This window comes from Pseudophryne corroboree, chromosome 3 (genome assembly GCF_028390025.1).
Source record: "Pseudophryne corroboree isolate aPseCor3 chromosome 3, aPseCor3.hap2, whole genome shotgun sequence".
Lineage (NCBI taxonomy): Eukaryota > Metazoa > Chordata > Amphibia > Anura > Myobatrachidae > Pseudophryne > Pseudophryne corroboree.
Genome location: NC_086446.1, coordinates 543,379,253 through 543,401,942, shown reverse-complemented (window position 1 = coordinate 543,401,942; position 22,690 = coordinate 543,379,253). Strand labels below are relative to the sequence as shown.

General features: G+C 46.8%; 1 protein-coding gene across 2 annotated transcripts in view; it reads left to right on the top strand.

The window, feature by feature from the left end:
- The first annotated feature begins 6,378 nt into the window (after positions 1-6,378).
- Positions 6,379-22,690, top strand: part of PYCR1 (pyrroline-5-carboxylate reductase 1) — a 36,524-nt gene continuing 20,212 nt past the window's right edge. The window contains exons 1-3 of one of the 2 annotated variants that reach the window (XM_063961222.1): positions 6,379-6,586; positions 21,331-21,441; positions 21,706-21,776. In XM_063961222.1, coding sequence (XP_063817292.1) covers positions 21,375-21,441; positions 21,706-21,776 — 138 coding nt within the window. In that variant the 5' untranslated portion in view covers positions 6,379-6,586; positions 21,331-21,374. Of the gene's footprint in view, positions 6,587-6,706; positions 6,872-21,330; positions 21,442-21,705; positions 21,777-22,690 lie in introns of those variants that run through there. The other variant, XM_063961220.1, reaches the window with a different exon arrangement.

Here is a 22,690-nt window from a genome sequence, read left to right as displayed (position 1 = left end):
AAATAGGGGCTTTTGAGAGACAAAGCCGCCAAGGCCAACAACATGACTACTTTCCAAGTAAGAAATTTTAACTCAACCTTGCGCAAAGGTTCAAACGAATGCGATTGCAGGAACTGCAACACAACATTAAGATCCCACGGTGCCACAGGAGGCACAAATGGAGGTTGGATGTGTAGCACGCCTTTCACGAAGGTCTGAACTTCTGGAAGGGAGGCCAATTCTTTCTGAAAAAAGATCGACAAGGCCAAAATCTGCACTTTAATGGAGCCTAACTTTAGGCCCGCATCCACACCTGCTTGTAGAAAATGGAGCAAACGCCCCAGGTGAAATTCTTCCGTAGGAGCCTTATTGGATTCACACCAAGACACATATTTTCTCCAAATACGGTGGTAATGCTCTGCCGTTACTTCTTTCCTAGCCTGAAGAAGTGTGGGAATGACTTCACTGGGAATACCCTTTCGGGCTAGGATTTGGCGTTCAACCGCCACGCTGTCAAACGCAGCCGCGGTAAGTCCTGATACACACACGGCTCCTGTTGTAACAGGTCCTCCCAAAGAGGAAGAGGCCAGGGATCTTCTATGAGCAACTCCTGAAGATCTCGATACCAGGCCCTTTTTGGCCAATCCGGAACAATGAGGATCACCTGATTTCGGTAATGGCAATCCAGCCATGGAATGAGCATGCTGAATCGTACCACAGATCCAGCGTGCAATAGTCTGCTTGGAAGCAGGGCAGGCCATCTTGTTGGGAGCAAACCGGACAAACAGAGCCTCTGTTTTCCTAATCTGAGCCGGTCTGGCGACATAAATCTTCAAAACTCTGACCATCTCGAAACTTTGACTCAACGAAGGTGTCAGTGGCCACAGGCACCACCATAGGTTGGTTCATGTGGAAAGATGAAAACCACCTTTGGCAGAAATTGTTGACATGTCCTCAATTCTGCTCTATCTTCATGGAAGATCAAATAAGGGCTCTTGTGAGACAAGGCCGCTAACTCATACACCCGCCTTGCAGAAGCCAAGGCCAATAGGAAGACCACTTTTCAAGAGGGGAACTTCAACTCCACCTTCTGTAAAGATGCAAACCAATGTGATGGAAGGAACTGCAACACCACATTAAGATCCCACGGTGCCACAGGAGGCACAAATGGAGGTTGGATGTGCAACATGCCTTTCACAAAAGTCTGAACTTCTGGAAGGGAGACCAATTGTTTCTGAAAGAAACCGATAAGGCTGAGATCTGTACCTTAATTGAGCACAATTTTAGGCCGCATCCACACCTGCTTGTAGAAAATGGAGAAAACATCCTAGCTGAAACTTTTCCGTAGGAGCCTTCTTGGATTCACACCAAGAACATATTTTCTCCAACTACGGTGGTAATGTTTAGACGTTACCCTTTTTCTGGCTTGAATAAGTGTGGTAATGACTGCACAGGGAATACCCTCACGGCTAGGATTTTGTGCTCAACAGCCAAGCCGTCAAACGTAGCCATGGTAAGCCTTGATACACGCACGGCCCCTGCCGTAGTAGGTCCTCGCGCAGAGGACGTGGGCAGGAATCTCCTATGAGCAATTCCAGAAGATCTGGATACCAAGCCCTCCTTGGCCATTCTGGGACAATGAGGATTACTCGAATCTTTGTTCTTCTTATGATTTTTAGAGCTTTTGGAATGAGAGGAAATGGAGAGAGAATCCATACACCGACTGAAAAGACCCACGGTGTCACCAGTGCATCCACTGCTATTGCTTGAGGGTCTCTTGACCTGGAACAATATCTCTGAAGTTTCTTGTTGAGACGAGATGTCTACTTGAGGGAACTCCCCAACGACTTGCCACCTCAGCGAAGACCTCTTGGTGGAGGCCCCACTCTCCTGGATGGAGATCGTGTCTTCTGAAGAAGTCCGTGGAATGAAGATTGCTGACAGAGCGTTTGTATGTCTTTCCGCCCCTCGGAGAACCTTTGTGGCTTCTGCCCTTGACGCTCTGCTTTTTGTTCCGCCTTGGCAGTTTATGTACGCTACTACTGTTACATCATCCGACTGGATCAATACGGGCAGATCGCGAAGAAGATGTTCCGCTTGCAGAAAGCCGTTGTAAATGGCCCTTAACTCCAGAATGTTTATGTGGAGACAAGTTTCTTGACTTGACCATCTACCTTGGAAGATTTTCCTCCGTGTGACTGCACCCCAGCCTCGGAGACTTGCATCCGTGGCTACCAAAATCCAGTCCTGGATTCCGAACCTGCGCCCCTCTAGGAGGTGAGAGCTGTGTAGCCACCACAAGAGTGAGATTCTGGTCTCAGAAGACAGGCTAATCCTTTGGTGTATGTGTAGGTGGGATCTGGACCACTTGTCCACCAGGTCCCACTGGAACACTCTGGCATGAAACCTGGCAACTGAATGGCCTCGTAGGCCGCAACCATCTTTCCCAGCAACCGAATGCATTGATTGACACTTTTGCTGGTTTCAGAACATGTTTGACCAGGCTCTGAAGTTCCAGAACTTTTTTCCCTGGACGAAAAACTCTGTAGTTCTGTGTACAGTATCCTTCACAAAAAAACGACAGCCGTTTTGTTGGAATTAACTCTGCATTTGGCAAGTTTAGAAACCAATCATTTTGTTGAAGAACTGTCAGGGAGAGTGCAATGTTTTGCACCAACTGGTCCCTGGATCTCGCCTTTATCAGGAGATTGTCCAAGTACGGGATAATCGTGACTCCATGCTTTTGAAGAACCATCATTTCCGCCATTATGTCGGTGAAAATCCGCGGAGCCATGGATAGACCAAACGGCAACGTCTGAAACTGGTAATGACAATTCTGAATTGCAAACCTCAGTGACGCTGATGAAAATGGAAATCTGTAAGTAGGCATCCTTTATGTCTACCGAAACAATGAAACCTCTTTCCACCAGACTGGAAATCACTGTCCTGAGAGATTCCATCTTGAATTTGAGTTTCTTTTGGTAGAAATCGAGGGATTTCTGTTTAGAATTGGTCTCTGTCCGGTCTCAGGACCACGAAAAAAGCTTGATTAACCGGTTTCACCCTGTTGTGATGGGGGAACCAGGACAATGACATGATTCAGACACAATTTTTGTATTGCGTCGCATAGTACCTCCCTGTTCGGAGCACTGGTAAGGCCGATTTGAAAAATCGTTGAGGGGAAACGTCTCGAAAACTGCCAGTTTTCCGAATGAATCCAGAACTGACTGAAGAGTTGTTTTTTTAGATGCGCCCCCACCGGTGCGGGCTCCCGCAAGAGAGCCCCAGCGTCATGCGGTGGATTTGGCAGACGCAGAGGATGATTTCTGCACCTGTGATCTTGAAGAGGCTGCGGACCTCTTCCCTCTTCCCCTTCCTATATATGCAAAGAAAAGGGAATCTAAATTCTTGTGTATCTATTGGGTCGAAATGATGGCATTTAATAATGATGTGTCTTCATTCATTGTGAGTGAACATAGGGCAAGAAGGTTGACTTACCTGCGGCCGTTGCCGAGATCAAATCAACTAGGCCATCACCCAATAAGGCTTCACCTTTATAGGGAAGAGGTTCCATTTCTTCTTGGAGTCAGCATCAGCATTTCAATGGTGAATGCACAACGACCTCCTAGCCGAGAGCGCTATGGAATTGGCCTGTGAACCCAAGAGTCCTATTTCCCCTGCCGTCTCACTTAAGTATGCTGCAGCGTCCTTGATATGACCCAACGTAAGGAGTATCCCATCTTCCTCCAGGGTATCTATATCGGATGACAAGGTATCCTACCATTTTTGAATACTACTACTCACCCGTGCGCCTGCCATAGCAGGTCTAAGTAATGTACCCGTGGTTACATAGCTAGAATATAGCGTAGCTTCCTGCATGCGATCCACTGTATTTGTGACATGGCCCCATGCAGAGCAGGGAGTGACTCCCACTTTATTCTGTCTGCGGCGGGAACGAATAACTACCGGAATCCTCCAGGGGATTATTTCTCAACAGAGCGCTCAGCACATGAGATCAGCTATCAGTATATATCTATACATACATACACATACCCATACATACGTATATACATATATACATACATTAATCCACATACGTATATAGACCCTCCGTAAGGAACAGCAGGGTTCTTAGTGACGTTAATACGTCCTTAATTGTACTGTTTCTTAGTCAATATTGGAACTAATCAGGAAACAATCTGGTCGACATAGGAATCAGTATCCGTGTCGGTATCAGGGAGTAGCAACTGGGCAAAATAAAATTTTTGCGACCCCGAAGGGTCTGAGGGAAACATAGGTATGAACATCACCTCCTCCATAGATATTTCTACGTCTGTGTCTGGGACACAGATTTATGCAAGCTTACTCTGATATGAATCATATTATCATGCAAATTTTTACCCAGTCAGTTATTAGTGGTGCCGACAGGGCCACCCACAGACGTCTGTGTCCCTAATATAGTTTCCTCTTGGGAAAAAACATTCAGCCACCGACATGTTGACACACATGTCCAAGTACCCACAGAGACACCGGCTTATGGGAGTAATCTAACAGAGGGACACAGAGGATTTTTCAGCACACAAACCAGCACCAAAAATACAGTCTGGACAATAATAAATACATATATGACAGACTTGTAGCGCTTTATATAACAACAAGCACCCATATTGCTGCGCCCCCCCCTGTTTTGCACCCTGAACCTGTCAGCAGTAAAGGAAGGACCAGCGTTTCCCTGAGGAGAAAAAATGGCGCTGAGCAGTGTGCTGGTGAGGTGAGGAAGAAGCCCCGCCACTGTAATGGCGCGCTTCTGTCCCGCTCATAAATAAATAATTAATATCTCTGGCGGGGTAAGGACAGTGCCTAGGCACTAATGTCCACTTTTCTGCCAGTCCTTTGTGAGGATTTATGCTGCCCAGGGCACCCCCCCCCCCCACGCGCCCTGCACCCTGGAGTGCTGTGTAGTGGAAACATGGCGCGCAGTGTTCCTTCCATTGCACGGTACCTCAGAAATACCGTCACTGAAGAGAAGTCTTCTTTTCTTCTTCTACTCACCTGTCTTCTGACTTCTGGCTCTGTAAGGGGGTGACGGCAGGCTGCGGGAGTGAGCATCTAGGCGTACCCAGCGATCATCACCCTCAGGAGCTAATGGTGTCCTGTCAGCCAAAAGCAGAGTCCTTGAACTCACCAGAAGTGGGTCATACTTCTCTCCCCTAAGTCCCACGAAGCAGGGAGACTGTTGACAGCAGCCTCCCTGAAAATAAAAAACCTAACATAAGTCTTTTCAGAGAAACTCAGTAGAGCTCCCCTGTAGTGTGTCCAGTCTCTCTGGGCACAATTCTAAAACTGGAGTCTGGAGGAGGGGCATAGAGGGAGGAGCCAGTTCACACCCTTTGAAAGTCTTAAAGTGCCCATTTCTCCTGCGGATCCCGTCTATAACCCATGGTTCTGAATGTGACCCCAGCATCATCTAGGACGTATGAGAAAGTCTCCTTTGGGTGCCCCCCATGTTTAAAATAGCCCCTTATACACATTACACTGTGGGTGTTGTGGACATCCACAGAGGGAGAAAAGCCTGTGGCGCCGGTATTACAGCAGCGTCATTTCACCGCCTGTCGGGATTCCGGCGTCGGGATCCTGACAGGCGGTCTCGTGATTGCATTTCCTAGTTTCCATGTCCGTGTCAGTGTGCGCCCCCTCTGCTTCTTCTCCTAATGCTCTGCGGCAGCCAATACAGTGGCCCACAGGAAGGCGGGAGGGGTGGGGCGGCAGCGTGCCCTGTAACTGTTACAGCGCCTGGAGCTCACGCTCCACCGGAGCCACCCTCACTATACCCCTGCACAGGGGTCTATTTACGGTTGATTCTACATCGGAGTGGGAGAAGAGACCTTCTGATGTCACTAGGGGAGGAGACACGTCACCAGGGGGAGGAGCTACGGCCAAACAGGGCACTCGAACAGTACGCTCGCCACGCTTCGGGCTCTGTGGCTCGCTCCGCTCTGCTTGCCACCAGGTTACTAAAGGTAATAGTTGGTGGCGTGGATAGTAGAGGAACTACCCCACCGGCCTAGCTCCTCCCCCTTGTGTCATGCCACCTCCCCCCTGACGTAAAAGGTCCCTTAGGCCACATGAATCTAGCATCTACTCAAAGAATCCAGTGGGCTAAGGGACCTTTTCCGTAAGGGGGAGGAGTTACGACACAAGGGGGCTAGACCAGCGGGATAGTTCCTCTACTATCCACGCCACCAACTATTACCTTTAGTAATCAGGTGGCGAACGAAGCGAGCCCGCGTGGGTACTTTTCGGGTACCCTGTTCGCCCGTAGCTCCTCCCCCTGGTGACGTGTCTCCTCCCCTAGATACGTCAGAAGGTCCCTTCTCCCACTCCGAAATAGAATCAACCCTAGTAAAAGCCGCAGCCGTCGCAGGCATCATATGATTGATGCATTGGATAGCGTCACCGATGACCTGGGCTGGAAGCAGGCGGGGACAACGGTGTAAAAGTGCCCCCATCAGGGCTGGAGGCCGGCAGCGTCAAAAGACTCCGTTGTCTACTACACTGACCGCCTATCAGTGACTGGGAAAATACGGTAAAGGGGCGGGGCTCAGCGGTAAGCCACGCATCCAATGTTAATACCTCCGTAGGTGCGGCAAAGGTTAGTAGGCGTGGCCACACGTGGCGGGGACGTGTATAGTGAGCGCTAGGGGGCGGGATTTGTGGGGATTTCCTTCTAATAAGAGCTGTCCAATAGCATATGAGGGCGTGGTTTCGAACAGTACCCGGTAATTCGGTACCGGTATTGCACTGTTCTGCTGATCATTATTCAAGAGGCACCGTTTGAGACTGCGCCTGTACCCTGCCCAGTGGAAGGTAGACGTGTGGAAACACCGAGAAGGTAATAGGGGCTGATGGAGGAGGACACGTGTCACAGAGTTGCATCAGACAAACTGGCTTTGATTTTATGTAGTCAATTTGCAGCATGACGTCACTGGGATGCAGATAGTGGTGTCTCAGCATAACATCATGGTTATAATCTAAGGCCACATGTGAGTCTAGTGACCTAATATATGACAGTGTCATGTACCATTAGAAGAAAAGTGAGGTCCTATAACAGCTGCAGCTCTGCAAACGTCAGATCTGAATACCCCGCTGGAATAGAATACTAGTATAGACTCCCGTTTAGTATAAGCAGCTGTCAGGCACAAAAACATGAAAATCTCTTATGACATGCTTGGCTCAGTATAAATATCTGGATTGATGTTCAGTATATTAGACAATTCCAAGTAGAATCGTTAGCCAATCAGTAACACGTTTCAGGTCAGAGCAATGGTTGTGATCGCCAGCATCGCTAACTTTCCCTGACTGTCCATTATGGTAGTACATTGCGCTGAACCGGATTCTCCCCAGGGGTGGTCTTCAGTATGCCGGCTGTTGGGATATGCTTTCTTCTAACACCTTGTTAGAAATATTTAGATCATCCTTGCGCTATGTTTCTGGACTAATTTAGTGTGTTCCGGTATGAATGGTCGACCATGTTATGGTCGACAGTCATTGGGTCGACCACTATTGGTCGACATTGACATGGTCGACACATGAAAAGGTCAACATGAGTTTTTTTTACTTTTCTCTGACGTCCTAGTGGATGCTGGGAACTCCGTAAGGACCATGGGGAATAGACGGCTCCGCAGGAGACTGGGCACATCTAAAGAAAGATTTAGGACTATCTGGTGTGCACTGGCTCCTCCCCCTATGACCCTCCTCCAAGCCTCAGTTAGATTTCTGTGCCCGGCTGAGCTGGATGCACACTAGGGGCTCTCCTGAGCTCCTAGAAAGAAAGTATAATTTAGGTTTTTTATTTTACAGTGAGACCTGCTGGCAACAGACTCACTGCAGCGAGGGACTAAGGGGAGAAGAAGCGAACCTACCTAAGTGGTGGTAGCTTGGGCTTCTTAGGCTACTGGACACCATTAGCTCCAGAGGGATCGCACACAGGACCCGACCTCGTCGTCCGGAGCCGCGCCGCCGTCCCCCTTACAGAGCCAGAAGCAAGAAGGTCCGGAAAATCGGCGGCTGAAGACTTCGGTCTTCTCCAAGGTAGCGCACAGCACTGCAGCTGTGCGCCATTGCTCCTCATGCACACCACACACTTCGGTCACTGATGGGTGCAGGGCGCTGGGGGGGGAGCGTCCTGAGCAGCAATAAATAACACCTTGGCTGGCAAACTGACACCATATATAGCCCCAGAGGCTATATAGGTGTATATTAACCCCTGCCAGAAATATTAAAATAGCGGGAGAAAGCCCGCCGAAAAAGGGGCGGAGCCATCTCCCTCAGCACACTGGCGCCATTTTCCCTCACAGCTTCGCTGGAAGGATCGATCCCTGGCTCTCCCCTGCAGTCCTGCACTACTGAAAGGGTAAAAAAGAGAGGGGGGGCACAAATTTAGGCGCAGTATAATATATATATGCAGCTATATGGGGAAAACACTCTTTATAGGTGATATCCCTGTGGTATATAGCGCTCTGGTGTGTGCTGGCATACTCTCCCTCTGTCTCCCCAAAGGGCTTTGTGGGGTCCTGTCCTCTGTCAGAGCATTCCCTGTGTGTGTGCTGTGTGTCGGTACCGCTGTGTCGACATGTATGATGAGGAAAATGATGTGGAGGCAGAGCAAATGCCTGTAAATGTGTTGTCACCCCCTGAGGGGTCGACACCTGTGTGGATAGACTTATGGAAGGAATACGTGACAGTGTCAGCTCCTTACATAAAAGGTTTGACGACATAGGACAGCCGGCTACTCAGCTTGTGACTGTTCCAGCGTCTCAAATGTCATCAGGGGCTTTAAAACGCCCGCTACCTCAGATGACAGACACAGATGTCGACACTGATACCGACTCCAGTGTCGACGACGATGAGACTAGTGTACCCTCCAATAGGTCCACCCGTTACATGATTGAGGCAATGAAAAATGTATTACACATTTCTGATAGTACCCCAGGTACCACAAAAAAGGGTATTATGTTCGGTGAGAAAAAACTACCAGTAGTTTTTCCTGCATCTGAGGAATTAAATGAGGTGTGTGAGGAAGCCTGGACTTCCCCCGATAAGAAATTGATAATTTCTAAACGGTTATTGGCAGCGTACCCTTTCCCGCCAGAGGATAGGTCACGTTGGGAAACATCCCCTAGGGTAGATAAAGCGCTTACACGTTTATCAAAACAGGTGGCACTACCGTCTCCGGATACGGCCGCCCTAAAGGATCCTGCTGATAGAAGGCAGGAAGCTACCCTAAAAGCTATATATACACACACGGGCATTATATTGCGACCAGCGATTGCATCAGCATGGATGTGCAGTGCTGCTGCTGCGTGGTCAGATTCCCTGTCGGATAATATTGATACCCTGGATAGGGACACTATTTTGCTGAGGGGTGGAACTGTTGGGGATGGTCTTTCAGACCTCGTTTCCACAGCTACGGCTGGGAAATCGACATTTTGCCACAGGCTACCCCACAGCAAAAGAAAGCACCGTATTATCAAGTACAGTCCTTTCGGCCCCATAAACACAAGAGGGCTCGAGGCGCATCCTTTCTGCCGAGAGGCAAAGGTAGAGGGGAAAAGCTGCAGCATACAGCCAGTTCCCAAGAGCAAAAGTCCTCCCCCGCGTCCGGTAAGTCCACAGCATGACGCTGGGGCTTCACAGGCGGACCCGGGTACGGTGGGGGCCCGTCTCAGAAATTCCAGCACACAGTGGGCTCTCTCACAGGTGGATCCCTGGATCCTTCAAGTAGTATCTCAGGGGTACAGGCTGGAATCCGAGACGTCTCCCCCCCCCCCCCGCCGTTTTCTAAAATCTGCCTTACCAGCAACTCCCTCTGTCAGGGAGGCAGTGTTGGTGGCTATCCAGAAACTGTATTCACAGCAAGTGATTGTCAAGGTACCCCTCCTTCAGCAAGGAAAGGGTTACTATTCCACAATGGTTGTGGTACCGAAACCGGACGGTTCGGTGATGCCCATCTTAAATTTAAAATCCTTGAACACATATCAAAAGGTTCAAGTTCAAGATGGAATCGCTCAGGGCGGTTATTGCGAGCCTGGACGAGGGGGATTACATGGTCTACCTGGACATCAAGGATGCGTACCTACATGTCCCCATTTACCCCCCTCACCAGGAGTACCTCAGATTTGTGGTACAGGACTGTCACTATCAGTTCCAGACGCTGCCGTTTGGGTTATCCACGGCACCGAGGGTCTTTACCAAGGTAATGGCCGAAATGATGATACTCCTTCGCAAGAAGGGAGTTTTAAATTATCCCGTACTTGGACGATCTCCTGATAAAGGCGAGGTCCAAGGAACAGTTGGTAGTGGGGGTAGCACTTTCTCAGGAAGTGCTACAACAGCACGGCTGGATTCTCAATATTCCAAAGTCACAGCTGGTCCCGACGACACGTCTTCTGTTCCTGGGAATGATTCTGGACACAGACCAGAAAAAAAAAAAAAGTGTTTCTTCCAGTGGAAAAAGCCGAGGAGTTGTCATCTCTAGTCAGAGACCTCCTAAAACCGGGACAGGTGTCGGTACATCAATGCACACGAGTCCTGGGAAAAATGGTAGCTTCGTACGAAGCAATTCCATTCGGAAGGTTCCACGCAAGGATTTTCCAGTGGGACCTGTTGGACAAATGGTCCGGGTCCCATCTCCAGATGCAACAGCGGATAACCCTGTCGGCAAGGACCAGGGTGTCGCTGCTGTGGTGGCTGCAGAGGGCTCATCTACTAGAGGGCCGCAGATTCGGAATACAGGACTGGGTCCTAGTGACCACGGATGCCAGCCTTCGGGGCTGGGGGGCAGTCACACAGGGAAGAAATTTCCAAGGACTGTGGTCAAATCAGGAGATTTCGCTTCACATAAATATTCTGGAGCTAAGGGCCATTTACAATGCCCTAAGCCACGCAAGGCCCCTGCTTCAGAACCAGCCGGTACTGATCCAATCAGACAACATCACGGCGGTCGCCCATGTAAACAGACAGGGCGGCACAAGAAGCAGGAGGGCAATGGCAGAAGCCACAAGGATTCTCCGATGGGCGGAAAATCATGTGTTGGCACTGACAGCAGTGTTCATTCCGGGAGTGGACAACTGGGAAGCAGACTTCCTCAGCAGGCACGACCTCCACCCGGGAGAATGGGGACTTCATCCAGAAGTCTTCCAAATACTGGTAAACCGGTGGGAAAGACCACAGGTGGAATTGCGCCAGGTCAAGGGACCCTCAGGCGATCGCTGTGGACGCTCTAGTAACACCGTGGGTGTACCAGTCGGTTTATGTGTTTCCTCCTCTGCCTCTCATTCCCAAGGTAATACGAAGGCGAGGAGTGAAAACTATACTCGTGGTTCCGGATTGGCCAAGAAGAGCTTGGTACCCGGAACTTCAAGAGATGCTTTCAGAGGACCCTTGGCCTCTGCCGCTCAGACAGGACCTGCTGCAGCAGGGGCCCTGTCTGTTCCAAGACTTACCGCGGCTGCGTTTGACGGCATGGCGGTTGAACACCGGATCCTGAAGGAAAAGGGCATTCCGGAGGAAGTCATCCCTACCCTGATCAAAGCCAGGAAGGATGTCACCGCAAAACATTATCACCTCATTGGCGAAAATATGTTGCTTGGTGTGAGGCCAGGAAGGCCCCAACGGAGTAATTTCAACTGGGGCGATTCCTGCATTTCCTACAAGCAGGGGTGACGTTGGGCCTCAAATTGGGGTCCATTAAGGTCCAGATTTCGGCCCTGTCGATTTTCTTCCAGAAAGAACTGGCTTCCCTGCCTGAAGTTCAGACTTTTGTCAAGGGAGTTCTGCATATTCAGCCTCCTTTTGTGCCCCCAGTGGCACCTTGGGATCTCAATGTAGTTTTGGAGTTCCTGAAATCACATTGGTTTGAACCACTTAAGACTGTGGATGTGAAATATCTCACGTGGAAAGTGGTCATGCTGTTGGCCCTGGCTTCGGCCAGGCGTGTGTCAGAATTGGCGGCTTTGTCCTATAAAAACCCTTATCTGATTTTCCATATGGATAGGGCAGAATTGAGGACTCGTCCTCAGTTTCTCCCGAAGGTGGTATCAGCGTTTCACTTGAACCAGCCTATTGTGGTGCCTGCGGCTGCTGGGAACTTGGAGGATTCCAAGTTACTGGACGTAGTCAGGGCCCTGAAAATTTATGTTTCCAGGACGGCTGGAGTCAGGAAAACTGACTCGCTGTTTATCCTGTATGCACACAACAAACTGGGTGCTCCTGCTTCTAAGCAGACTATCGCGCGCTGGATTTGTAGCACTATTCAGCTGGCGCATTCTGCGGTGGGACTACCGCAGCCTAAATCTGTAAAAGCCCATTCCACAAGGAAGGTGGGCTCATCTTGGGCGGCTGCCCGAGGGGTCTCGGCTTTACAACTTTGCCGAGCTGCTACTTGGTCAGGGGCAAACACGTTTGCAAAATTCTACAAATTTGATACCCTGGCTGAGGAGGACCTGGAGTTCTCTCATTCGGTGTTGCAGAGTCGTCCGCACTCTCCCGCCCGTTTGGGAGCTTTGGTATAATCCCTATGGTCCTTACGGAGTTCCCAGCATCCACTAGGACGTCAGAGAAAATAAGAATTTACTCACCGGTAATTCTATTTCTCGTAGTCCGTAGTGGATGCTGGGCGCCCATCCCAAGTGCGGATTGTCTGCAATACTTGTAAATAGTTATTGTTACACAAATCGGGTTATTATTGCGAGCCATCTGTTCAGAGGCTCCTTTTGTTATCATACTGTTAACCGGGGTTCCTATCACGAGTTATACGTGTGATTGGTGTGGCTGGTATGAGTCTTACCCGGGATTCAAAATCCTTCCTTATTGTGTCAGCTCTTCCGGGCACAGTGTCCTAACTGAGGCTTGGAGGAGGGTCATAGGGGGAGGAGCCAGTGCACACCAGATAGTCCTAAATCTTTCTTTAGATGTGCGCAGTCTCCTGCGGAGCCGTCTATTCCCCATGGTCCTTACGGAGTTCCCAGCATCCACTACGGACTACGAGAAATAGAATTACCGGTGAGTAAATTCTTATTTTTTTGGTGTCGTTTTTTGCGTAAAGTGACTGGGAACCCCAATTAGTGCACTGTGTCCCCTCGCATGGCTCGCTTCGCTCGCCATGCTCCGGGCATGGTGCCTTCGCTCCGCTACCGCTTCGCTCGGCACAGATTACCGTTCCAATCGTAGTCCACGTGGATCGGAAAGTATGGAGAAGTTCCCCAAAAGAAAAAAAAGAAAAAAAAAACTCATGTCGACCTTTTTATGTGTCGACCTTTTCATGTGTCGACCATGTGTCCATGTCGACCAATAGTGGTCGATCTAATGACTGTCGACCATAACATGGTCGACCATGTGAACGGATGCCATTTAGTTAGTGCTGCACACGATGTAAGGGGTTGCCGGCATTTAATCCCTGTAACAGTGGTGCATTGCCTGCATCACTCATAATTGAATAAACCTTAGACAGGGTGTTGTTGCTGGCATTCAAGCCCTGTAACATTAGTACATTATTGCCTGCATCACTCTGGAAAATGGACAAAAACATGTTTCTGATAAAGTTAAGTCAAATGGATTTAAACAAGTTGTCTGAATGACCATTGTCTATCTTCAAATAGTTGATTGTAATTTGCTTCCACACATTACCAAATTTTTGTTCCCACCAGACAGATTGCATGGATAAATCTTTAGGTGTGTACCAAGCTTAAGGGTGTCATTGCCAGCATTCAAAACTTCATTTTTGCTGATTACTTCTAATCAACGTAATATTTGGCATATGCTGTCAGATAACAGGTCTGTCAGAGCAACAAACATTTTATCTGACAGCTTGACACCCAGCCGATATTGCGGCCTTACACTGAGATCTGTCACAGTGAATGGCCACACTGTATATGCGTTCCTCCTCTGGGGAGAAGACATTTCTCTGTTTCTCCCCTGTGAAGGAACATGGGAAATGTTGGTCATCTTGGCAGGGGCAGCGCATACACTGTTGATTGACTTGCAGCTCACAAGTTATTGGATCTGTCGGACACGCTGGATGAATTAATATCTCCCTCTGTCGGCACGATGATGTCTCCACTGATATGTCTGTCTGGTTTGTACCCTAAGGGGGACATTTACTAAGCAGTGATAATAGCGGAGAAGTGAGCCAGTGAAGAAGTTGCCCATGGAAACTAATCGGCACTGAAGTAACATCTATAATTTGCATACTATAAAATGATACAGAGCTGCTGATTGGTTGGTTGGGTAACTTCTCCACTGGCTCACTTCTCTGCTCTTATCACTGCTTAGTAAATGATCCCCTAAGTGCCTTGTATTTAGGGTTCAAGGTTTGACATAAAAAGGAAGATGCTTCAATCTTCGACTAGGCACGCAACATATTTGTCATCATTTTAGCAGGTGTTGCACATTCCACATCAGGACCATTGTGATGACATTTGAAGGAAGAATAACTCTGTGGGGAAAACCTAGACATAGGGCCTGATTCTGAGTGTCCCGAAAAGCAGTCGCAATTGTGGCCATTTTCGTTAAGCAGAAATCCATGTGAACCCACACCTGTGCTATACTGAGTCATCAACAGCACTGCTTCCAGACCTGCACTTGGGAGAGCAGCAGTCATCATTATTGTCTACGTTGGCACCAGGCCCATTTGGCTGAACTGGAACAGATCTCTGCATACGCTTACCTCTGAATAGGCCACAACTCTTCTACACGTCCACAGGGATGCTTCTCCTATATGTGAACACCCCAGTGCGACCCAATGATGCCGATTAAATGAGAAGCAACCGAGAGCTGTATGACTCTGAATCGCACGTAAATGCTCTAAGTTGCATTTACAGGACTCAACACGTGCTCTTTGCTGAAAATTGCAATATCCATTCCAAATGCTTTCTGAATAATCCTGTATTAAACCAAGCATACGGATAGGGGATCAGTACTAAATCCTGCTGGACGGGATCCCGGCGGTCGAAATACTGACGCCGGAATCCCGACCACACAATCCCGACAGGGGTGGCGAGCGGAACGCAGTCCCTTGCGGGCTCGCAGCGCTCGCCGTGCTGCGGGCATGGTGCCTCGCTACGCTCGGCACACTAATTAATTCTCCCTCTATGGGTGTCGTGGACACCCACGGAGGGAGAATATGTTGGGATTGTGCCGGTCGGGATTCTGGCGTCGGGATTTCGACTGCCGGGATTCCGTCCGGCGGGATCTTGACCTCATCCCACGGATAGTGGTCGGGTGCACTTCAAGATGTCTACAACTCTGAATACAAGTTTATATTCCCATGCATGCAGTGCTGGAGCCCATGTGTTCCATTTCTGTCCAACTCTTCAGCAGGCCTATAATGGTTTCTCTTCAGGGTGACAACATCGATTGCCTGTGTCCTTATCGCTGTTCTCATCCATTAGCCACTATGGCTATGCTTAGCCAAATCCTCAGAAGGGAAGATTATTATTTGGTGTTAGGGATTATAATAAAGTAGAAAGTATATAATTTATTGGTTACAATGGAAATTAATTCTAAACCTAGAAACCGAATGATTTACGTCTTGTTTAGAAAAGAGCTTTTAGACCATGTGAATTTTATCCCCCTAGTGATGCCACAGGCACACAATTCACAGGCTGATTTGCAGGATGCATCGGAATCATTGATCACTATGATATTCTTCTGCATCTGCTGTGCAAAGAAGAATATCTGTTTTGTATATGTCACTGCACACCAGATAATCCTTGTGCTTACTGTATTATAGCGATAACCTTTATATAATCTTCTTTATTTCACCGCCATTATGGTACTAATTATAGTATCTATTATTTTCATACATTTCTCGTTTGCACAAGTGTAGAAAATGGAACTTGTTTTGTTCTAAAATATTCATCTCACATTTAAGATGTCCGTGTCGAACTGGGAATTACAATTCTAAAGATGTTTACTAAATTTGCTTTTAATTCACTTTTCAAGCTCCAGTTTAACATACAAAGGGCGGAATGTAATAGAGCAAGATTTCTTTGATTTTTGCCCTCCATATTGCTGGATGTAATGGCACACTATTGTGATGGTTACTATGTATCCTGACGGTGAGTTTCAGCGATTTGCAGCAACTTGACACTTGATCCAATCCGCCATTGACTTATTGAAAAGAGGGTGACTTGCATTTTCATTATTTGTTGAAGATGGAAAGCCGTGATTTTAAATCACCAGCCCTATGTACTGTAAGAAGGGGCTTGTACTTATGTTATTAGAAAGGGTTAGTAGGAGAGAGAGAGGCCCCAGGAGTGGGTTTTGTGTGTTGAATTGTTGGCGTGGTAAGCTTATAGCTAACACTGAGAGATGTGTCAGTGTCATTAGCTGTATTGTCTTGATTTTGTTTTGTGTCCAATACTTATAGTTGCCAGTCCCTTTTTTATTTTTTTATTTGTTATCTACATTGTCATATTTGTGTGTAACTGGTGTGTTTGTAAGCATTTGTATTGTGTTTTCATTTTTTTGTTTTCTGTCTTTATGTCTTGTGTGTGTTCTGTGAAAGCATGGAGAATGGGAGGTTAGGAAACCCTAGAGGAGGGTTCTAGCTAGAGGAACCCTAGAACCCTAGCTACAGTAGGGGGATGGAGATGGGGCTGAGAATACAGGGAATCTGCCTGAACCAGAGAAAAGAAAAAGTGACAGCCGTGGAGACTTGCACCCTGGTATCAGCCATAATTTCAGTGTATGACCTGATCCCTGACTGCCAAGAAAAGAACAGCTGTGGCAAAGTATCTGCAATAGGGTGAATGCTGTAGGAGATGTTTGCAGAACTGTGGGCAACTGCAGGAAGTGGTTCTCTGATACAAAATGCAGAGACAAGGGGAAAAACGGCAAAGGAGAGAAAAGCTGCTACAAGGACAGGAGTCAGCCCAGCCATCAAAATAGACTCCTCATCCTGTGAGGAAGAGTTCCAGCAGATGTTCTGTATAACAGATACAGACAGACCCTGGCATCATGTGATGATGGTGAGTATACACAGTACGTCATATACATTTAAAAATGTCTTTCTGATTAATATTCATTAATGGAAATGACCACAAAGACATTATTTAGCAGAATTAGTGTCAAAGCGAATGATGTGTTTTCTGGTCTGGCTGTTGCATACCCAACATACAGGGTACTACATAGTTTTTCTGTAATCTTGATATTAATAATGAAAAGCACAGTTACATAAGGCTCTATCTAGAAGACAATAATTTTGTGAGGACGATGAGGACTAGCCAGTGAGTTTCATTAAGTATATAAATGACAATTACAAAATTCTAAATTGCTGTTAAACTAACATCACGCTATAAGCTACCACTACCATGAGAAGTGCAAGGCAACAAATGCGGGCAACCAGCGTGTGACTAAGCAACATGCAGGTATGTATCTAGTAACCTGGCGAGACTCGCTGCACAGTCAGCCTTTATTCCTCCTGTTGGGTTGCTGTGCGACATACTGTCAGCACTAAGCCACACTGCCCTACCAGATAGGTCCCTGTGCTCCCTACAGCGATCACTGTTTAGTAGACCTGTCCTCTTCAAAGAATGTTTGTTTACACAGTGCCTGACGCAGCCCCGAAGCCCCTTCTGATGGCTCGAGTCAACGCTCATGATAAGGGATTTCCTGTGCCACAATTACATTACATAAATCAGGGCAAAGAGATAAACACAGAAATGTAAAGGCACACAACGCAGAAACTAAATGAAAACGGCAGAACAGAACTGCACTAAACAAACCACACAAGATTGTAATTACACTGTTTTTCATGGATTACAAATGTCCTATGTTATATCATGGTGCTGGTCACTTTAAATTGCACTGTATTTATTTAGCTTTCTCATCATTTGCACTGTGCCAACGCTGACTAAGGGCTTGCTTGTGTGCAGTGTAGGTTGTGATATCATTAATAGAACAATTATTTTGTAGTTTTTCCACCACTATTTTTTTTTTTTTTTGTAGTATGTAATCATGTGTTTTTAACAATGTTTTGAGCTTTTCAGTTATTCATGCTTAAATATGTATCCTTTACCGTGTTTACAATTCAATAAGTATAGTATTAAGATAATGTGATACTTCTACATGTTTTTATGTACAGGTCCGTCAGCCTCCTGCAACCCAGCAACAAGAAGAACAGGATGAGGAGCACATTTTGTTTACCCTCACTGTCTCTAAGAACGTATCCCTCACCACCACAAGTTGCAGATCACACAGTAGTATCAGTGTACAGCACATTGAACCTCATTGGTAATGGGGTTTGTTCAGTGAATATACGTCAGAATGATGGAGTTGACCAAGCTATAATTTGCTATAGCAGTGGTATTCAGCCCCAGTCCTCAAGGCTGCTAACAGTTCACATTTTCCAGGTCACCCGGCAGGTGCGCTATGTATCGCCAACTGTCACGTTGTAAAAATCCACAGGTGACCTGGAAAACGTGAACTGTGTGGGGCCCTGAGGACAGAGTTTGAGATCCTGTGTTCTGTTGCATCAGCGAGCAGTATACCAAGGTGGGGCATGCGGACAAGAGGACTTCGCAGGAGTGGTGTATCAGGAGTCTACGAACAGGAGGAGAGTCTTGCTGAAACAATAAAATATTAATGTTGTGGCATTTATTATTATCTGCGTTGTTTCTTAGCATTGTCTGTGCATGTCATTTTCTGATAAGTAATTCTATTGGTTCTGAATCTATTTACTTATAATTTAACCAAAGCTAGATTTGTCATCCTTGCTGCACACATTCATTTTACATCTTCAGTAGTGTACACTATGGGGGTTATTCAGAGATGTACGCAGATCGTTGCATCCTCAGCAAGATCTGCATCCATCTCCACACATGCTGGGGGCCGCCCAGCACAGGGTAAGGCTGCCCAGGATGTGTGTGGTGCTGCCTCACGATAGGTCTGAAATTTAATTGCGGACCCATCAATTTAAGGTCGACCCCTGCCTGCCAGGTGGTCTGCCGCCATTTTGTTAAAATTTTCGGCGGCTGTGTGGGACTTCATGCAGCCGCCCTGAAAATGCTTGCGACACGCCCCTGTTTTGGTCTCCACGCCTGCAAAACGCTGTTCCCTAACGCCCGCTGCTGTCAATCACCTTATGGCCACATCTGCCGTGAGGAGAAGGGTTGCGCACTGCAGCCAGTGCGCGTTGGCAGACCAGATAGACACGGGCGATGCATAAAGACGTGCGGCTCCATCCATCTCTGAATCATCCCTTATATCTGCACATGAAAACATGTTATTTATTTATCTAAAATACATTTTATATATATATAATACCGTATATATATTTCATGTTTATCTTCAGCAGCATCAAGCCAACAGTACACAAATGATCCGCACATCCATTTGCATTAGGTTTGATTATTTACTCCAAAAAGTGCATATAGTGCATTATACATAAAATAGCTCAGGTTGCATAGTAGCAGTATATACATTACATGCAATAGGACCACCATCCACTACAGTGCCAGTCTCCCTTTGATAAAGGTGCGGGAGCAACGAAACAGGCTTTCAGGGTCATGTTAATGGAGGACTGTCTCCCATGCTGTATTGGATGGTGGTCCTAATGCATATAATGTATACTTCTACTATGCAACCTGAGATATTTTTTGTATAATGCACTTTTTGGAGTAAATAATCAAACCTAATGCAAATGGATGTGCGGATCTTGGGTTAGATGCATCATCGCTTGGGAAGTGATAAAATGGAGAGTGAAAAAGTGCCAGCCAATCGGGTTCTAACTGCCATGTCACAGGATGTGTTTGAAAAATGTAAGTTAGGAGCTGATTGGCTGGTACTTTTTCACTCTCCATTTTATCACTTTCCAAGCGATTATGCATCTGGCCCCTTATATCTACTGTTGGCTTGATGCTGCTGAAGATAAAAGATATGTGATTTGTTAGATCGAGTACTCAGAAGGATAATGTGTGCGATTTCTTCTCTGCCTTCATTCATTTCTATGATGGGCTCTTTAGCAGCGATCTTGCTGGCTACAGGCACCTTTTCTGGTGCATTTCAGGCTACTTGCAAACCACTGGCTATTACATTTGGCAACTTGTATACTTAACATTAGAAAAATCAGGATGCATCTTGTGGCCAGGTGTGTTTCTGGCAGTTTTCCAGTGAGTAACACTCCCAATACATACCACTAGATTTGTAACAGTTTTCACAAATTGAAGGCTATTCCATTCACTCCAGAAGTGCATTAAAATCATACATTTGTAAACATTCTCTTAAGGTGCAAGTAGCACGTGCAAGCAGGGCGGGAGCCCGGGACACTGCAGCCCATGGGTGCGGTCCCAGTCACCCCGTAGGTGCCCGCCGCCCACCCGCATTCTGCTCCCCGGCTGCAGCAAGTACCATGGGCTGTGTGGGCCCCCACTGCAGACGGTGCCACTGTCGGATACTAGAGGTCATAATAGACCTCTAGTGTCTGTGTGGCGCTATGGGAGAGATGTTGTGATATCTCTCGCATAGAGAGGAGCGGGTGGCCAGAGACGGAGGGTGTGCAGCAGCTGGCGGGAAGCAGGAGCGGGGCTGGTAAGTATTGTGTTTGTTTGTAAGCGGCGCTATTGGGGGCATAAATCTGTCCACGCCCCTTCCCTATGAAGCCACATCCCTATTTTTGGGGCCAACAGGAAACTTTCGCCCTGGGTGCCACAAGGTCTAGAACCTGCCCTGCATGGCAGCTTGCACTGATATTACTAGATGTAAATATGAGCTGGAATACATATACATGCATATTTTACTGTACCTCCAACATAGCTTATTGTACATGATGTGTCAGGCACTCTTATGTACAAGTACATTCACAGCGACAGGAGGTAGAAAGCAACACACCAGACTACTGTAGTCTTTGGTGGAAAGTTTTGTTGCTTACCATAATTTTGATCACTGTCCTCAGCTGCACTTGTTGTGAAAGTGCTGTATATGCACTTTACCAGTGTTTGCTGTGTCTGCATGCACACTTCATGTAGCAGGCATGAATGCGGTGTGCATTTGCTGTCTGGCTTATATGAGCAGGTTATCAGTAAGATAAATATTATCTCTGTACAGTGTCTGTGTGTCAACATAATCATTAATCGTTCACATACAGCATTTACAAGGAGCACAGAAGAAAGAAAGGTCTTATATTGGTGGTATTAAGTAAAGCTGATAACTATTATGATTTGTGTATTCAGACACTGCACACGCGATTACTTCTTTATAAGTGGACACATAAAGTGTTGGTGTTTTGTGTATGCACAGCTGATGTTTGCAGGTGGCGTTTGCCTACTGATTGATCATCTGCTTGATTTGTAGGTGCTGGCTTTGTGGTCACTGTACAGATCAGACCAAGAACCATCATGAGTGTGGGATTTGTAGGTGCCGGACAGCTGACCTATGCCCTTGTCAGGGGCTTTACCGCAGCAGGTATTTATTAACCTTCTTTTGTATAGCGCCTACATATTAAGCATCCCTTTACAATCTATATTTAATCAATAACAGCAGTCTCCTGATTTAAGGGTTACAGATTAAATTCTGCCACACAAGCACACACAACATGTTAGGGTTAATTACCAGCGTATTTTTGGTCTGTGGGAGTAAACCAGAGCACTGTAGACATCTGGGCAGCATATACACATTGTACGGTTTCAAAGACGTGTCCTGTATTAGTGACCACATCTCATCTTGCAGGAGTATTGGCGGCACACAAGATCACCGCAAGCTCCCCTGACACAGATCTGCCCACTGTGGCTGGGCTAAGGGTAAGATGCAGATTTTAAAATGCTAATAGTTGTGACTGCCATGATTTCTGAAGTTAAACTATTGCAATACACTTTTTTATACATATGCAAACTCGTATAAATAATATCTTTATAAACCATGAGCTCTGATACCATCACTTCTGTCTACAAAGGAAATGTGTATTGTGATGGACAATGCCCAGACAACTGTAACTATCACCTCTGATTTCTGTGACCATTGTAAAAGTATTCCACATGAGAATATATAATTCAGCAATTTCATGTAAGTTTTTTTTTTTTTTCACATAAACTACTGTAACAGGCTAGAAGTATAAAATGGATATTTACTTTTTTGCTATTAATAATTTTAGAATTCTACGGTATACTATGGGCTTCCATGGCAACCACAGTTTCATGACTCATTGGGCGGTATTCAAATAATAAATCACGCCCAATCTCTTTACTAAAGTGATCCCCGTTATCGTGCATATCGCACCCATAGTAATCCGGTTCAGCTGCGTAAGAGGTTGTTCACCGTCGCTACCCTGGAGGGTAGCGAGCTGAAATGATTATGCCACACCCATCAGCAGAAACAGAATGGGTGTGGAAACGGGTGAAAAGAATTGAATACCGCCCATTATGTAGTATTCATAGGCTTTAGAACGTGTGCGGTATGCAAGGTCGACAGTAAATTGTGAAAAACTCATGACGACCTTTTAACCTGTCGACCTAGAGACCATATCCCCTTTAGAACGGCCCTCGGATCTCCGTCTACATGCTCACTGCCTCCCTTCTTTCTATCCCCTCTGCCATCACATGACTTGCTGAAAATTGTGTAAGCCAGTCTCTGTTTAGTAGAGTATGAGGGTAATTCAATTGTTGAAAATAATTTTTCACAGATGTTTTCGCGATTTTTGTCTGATGGTGGTTTTTGG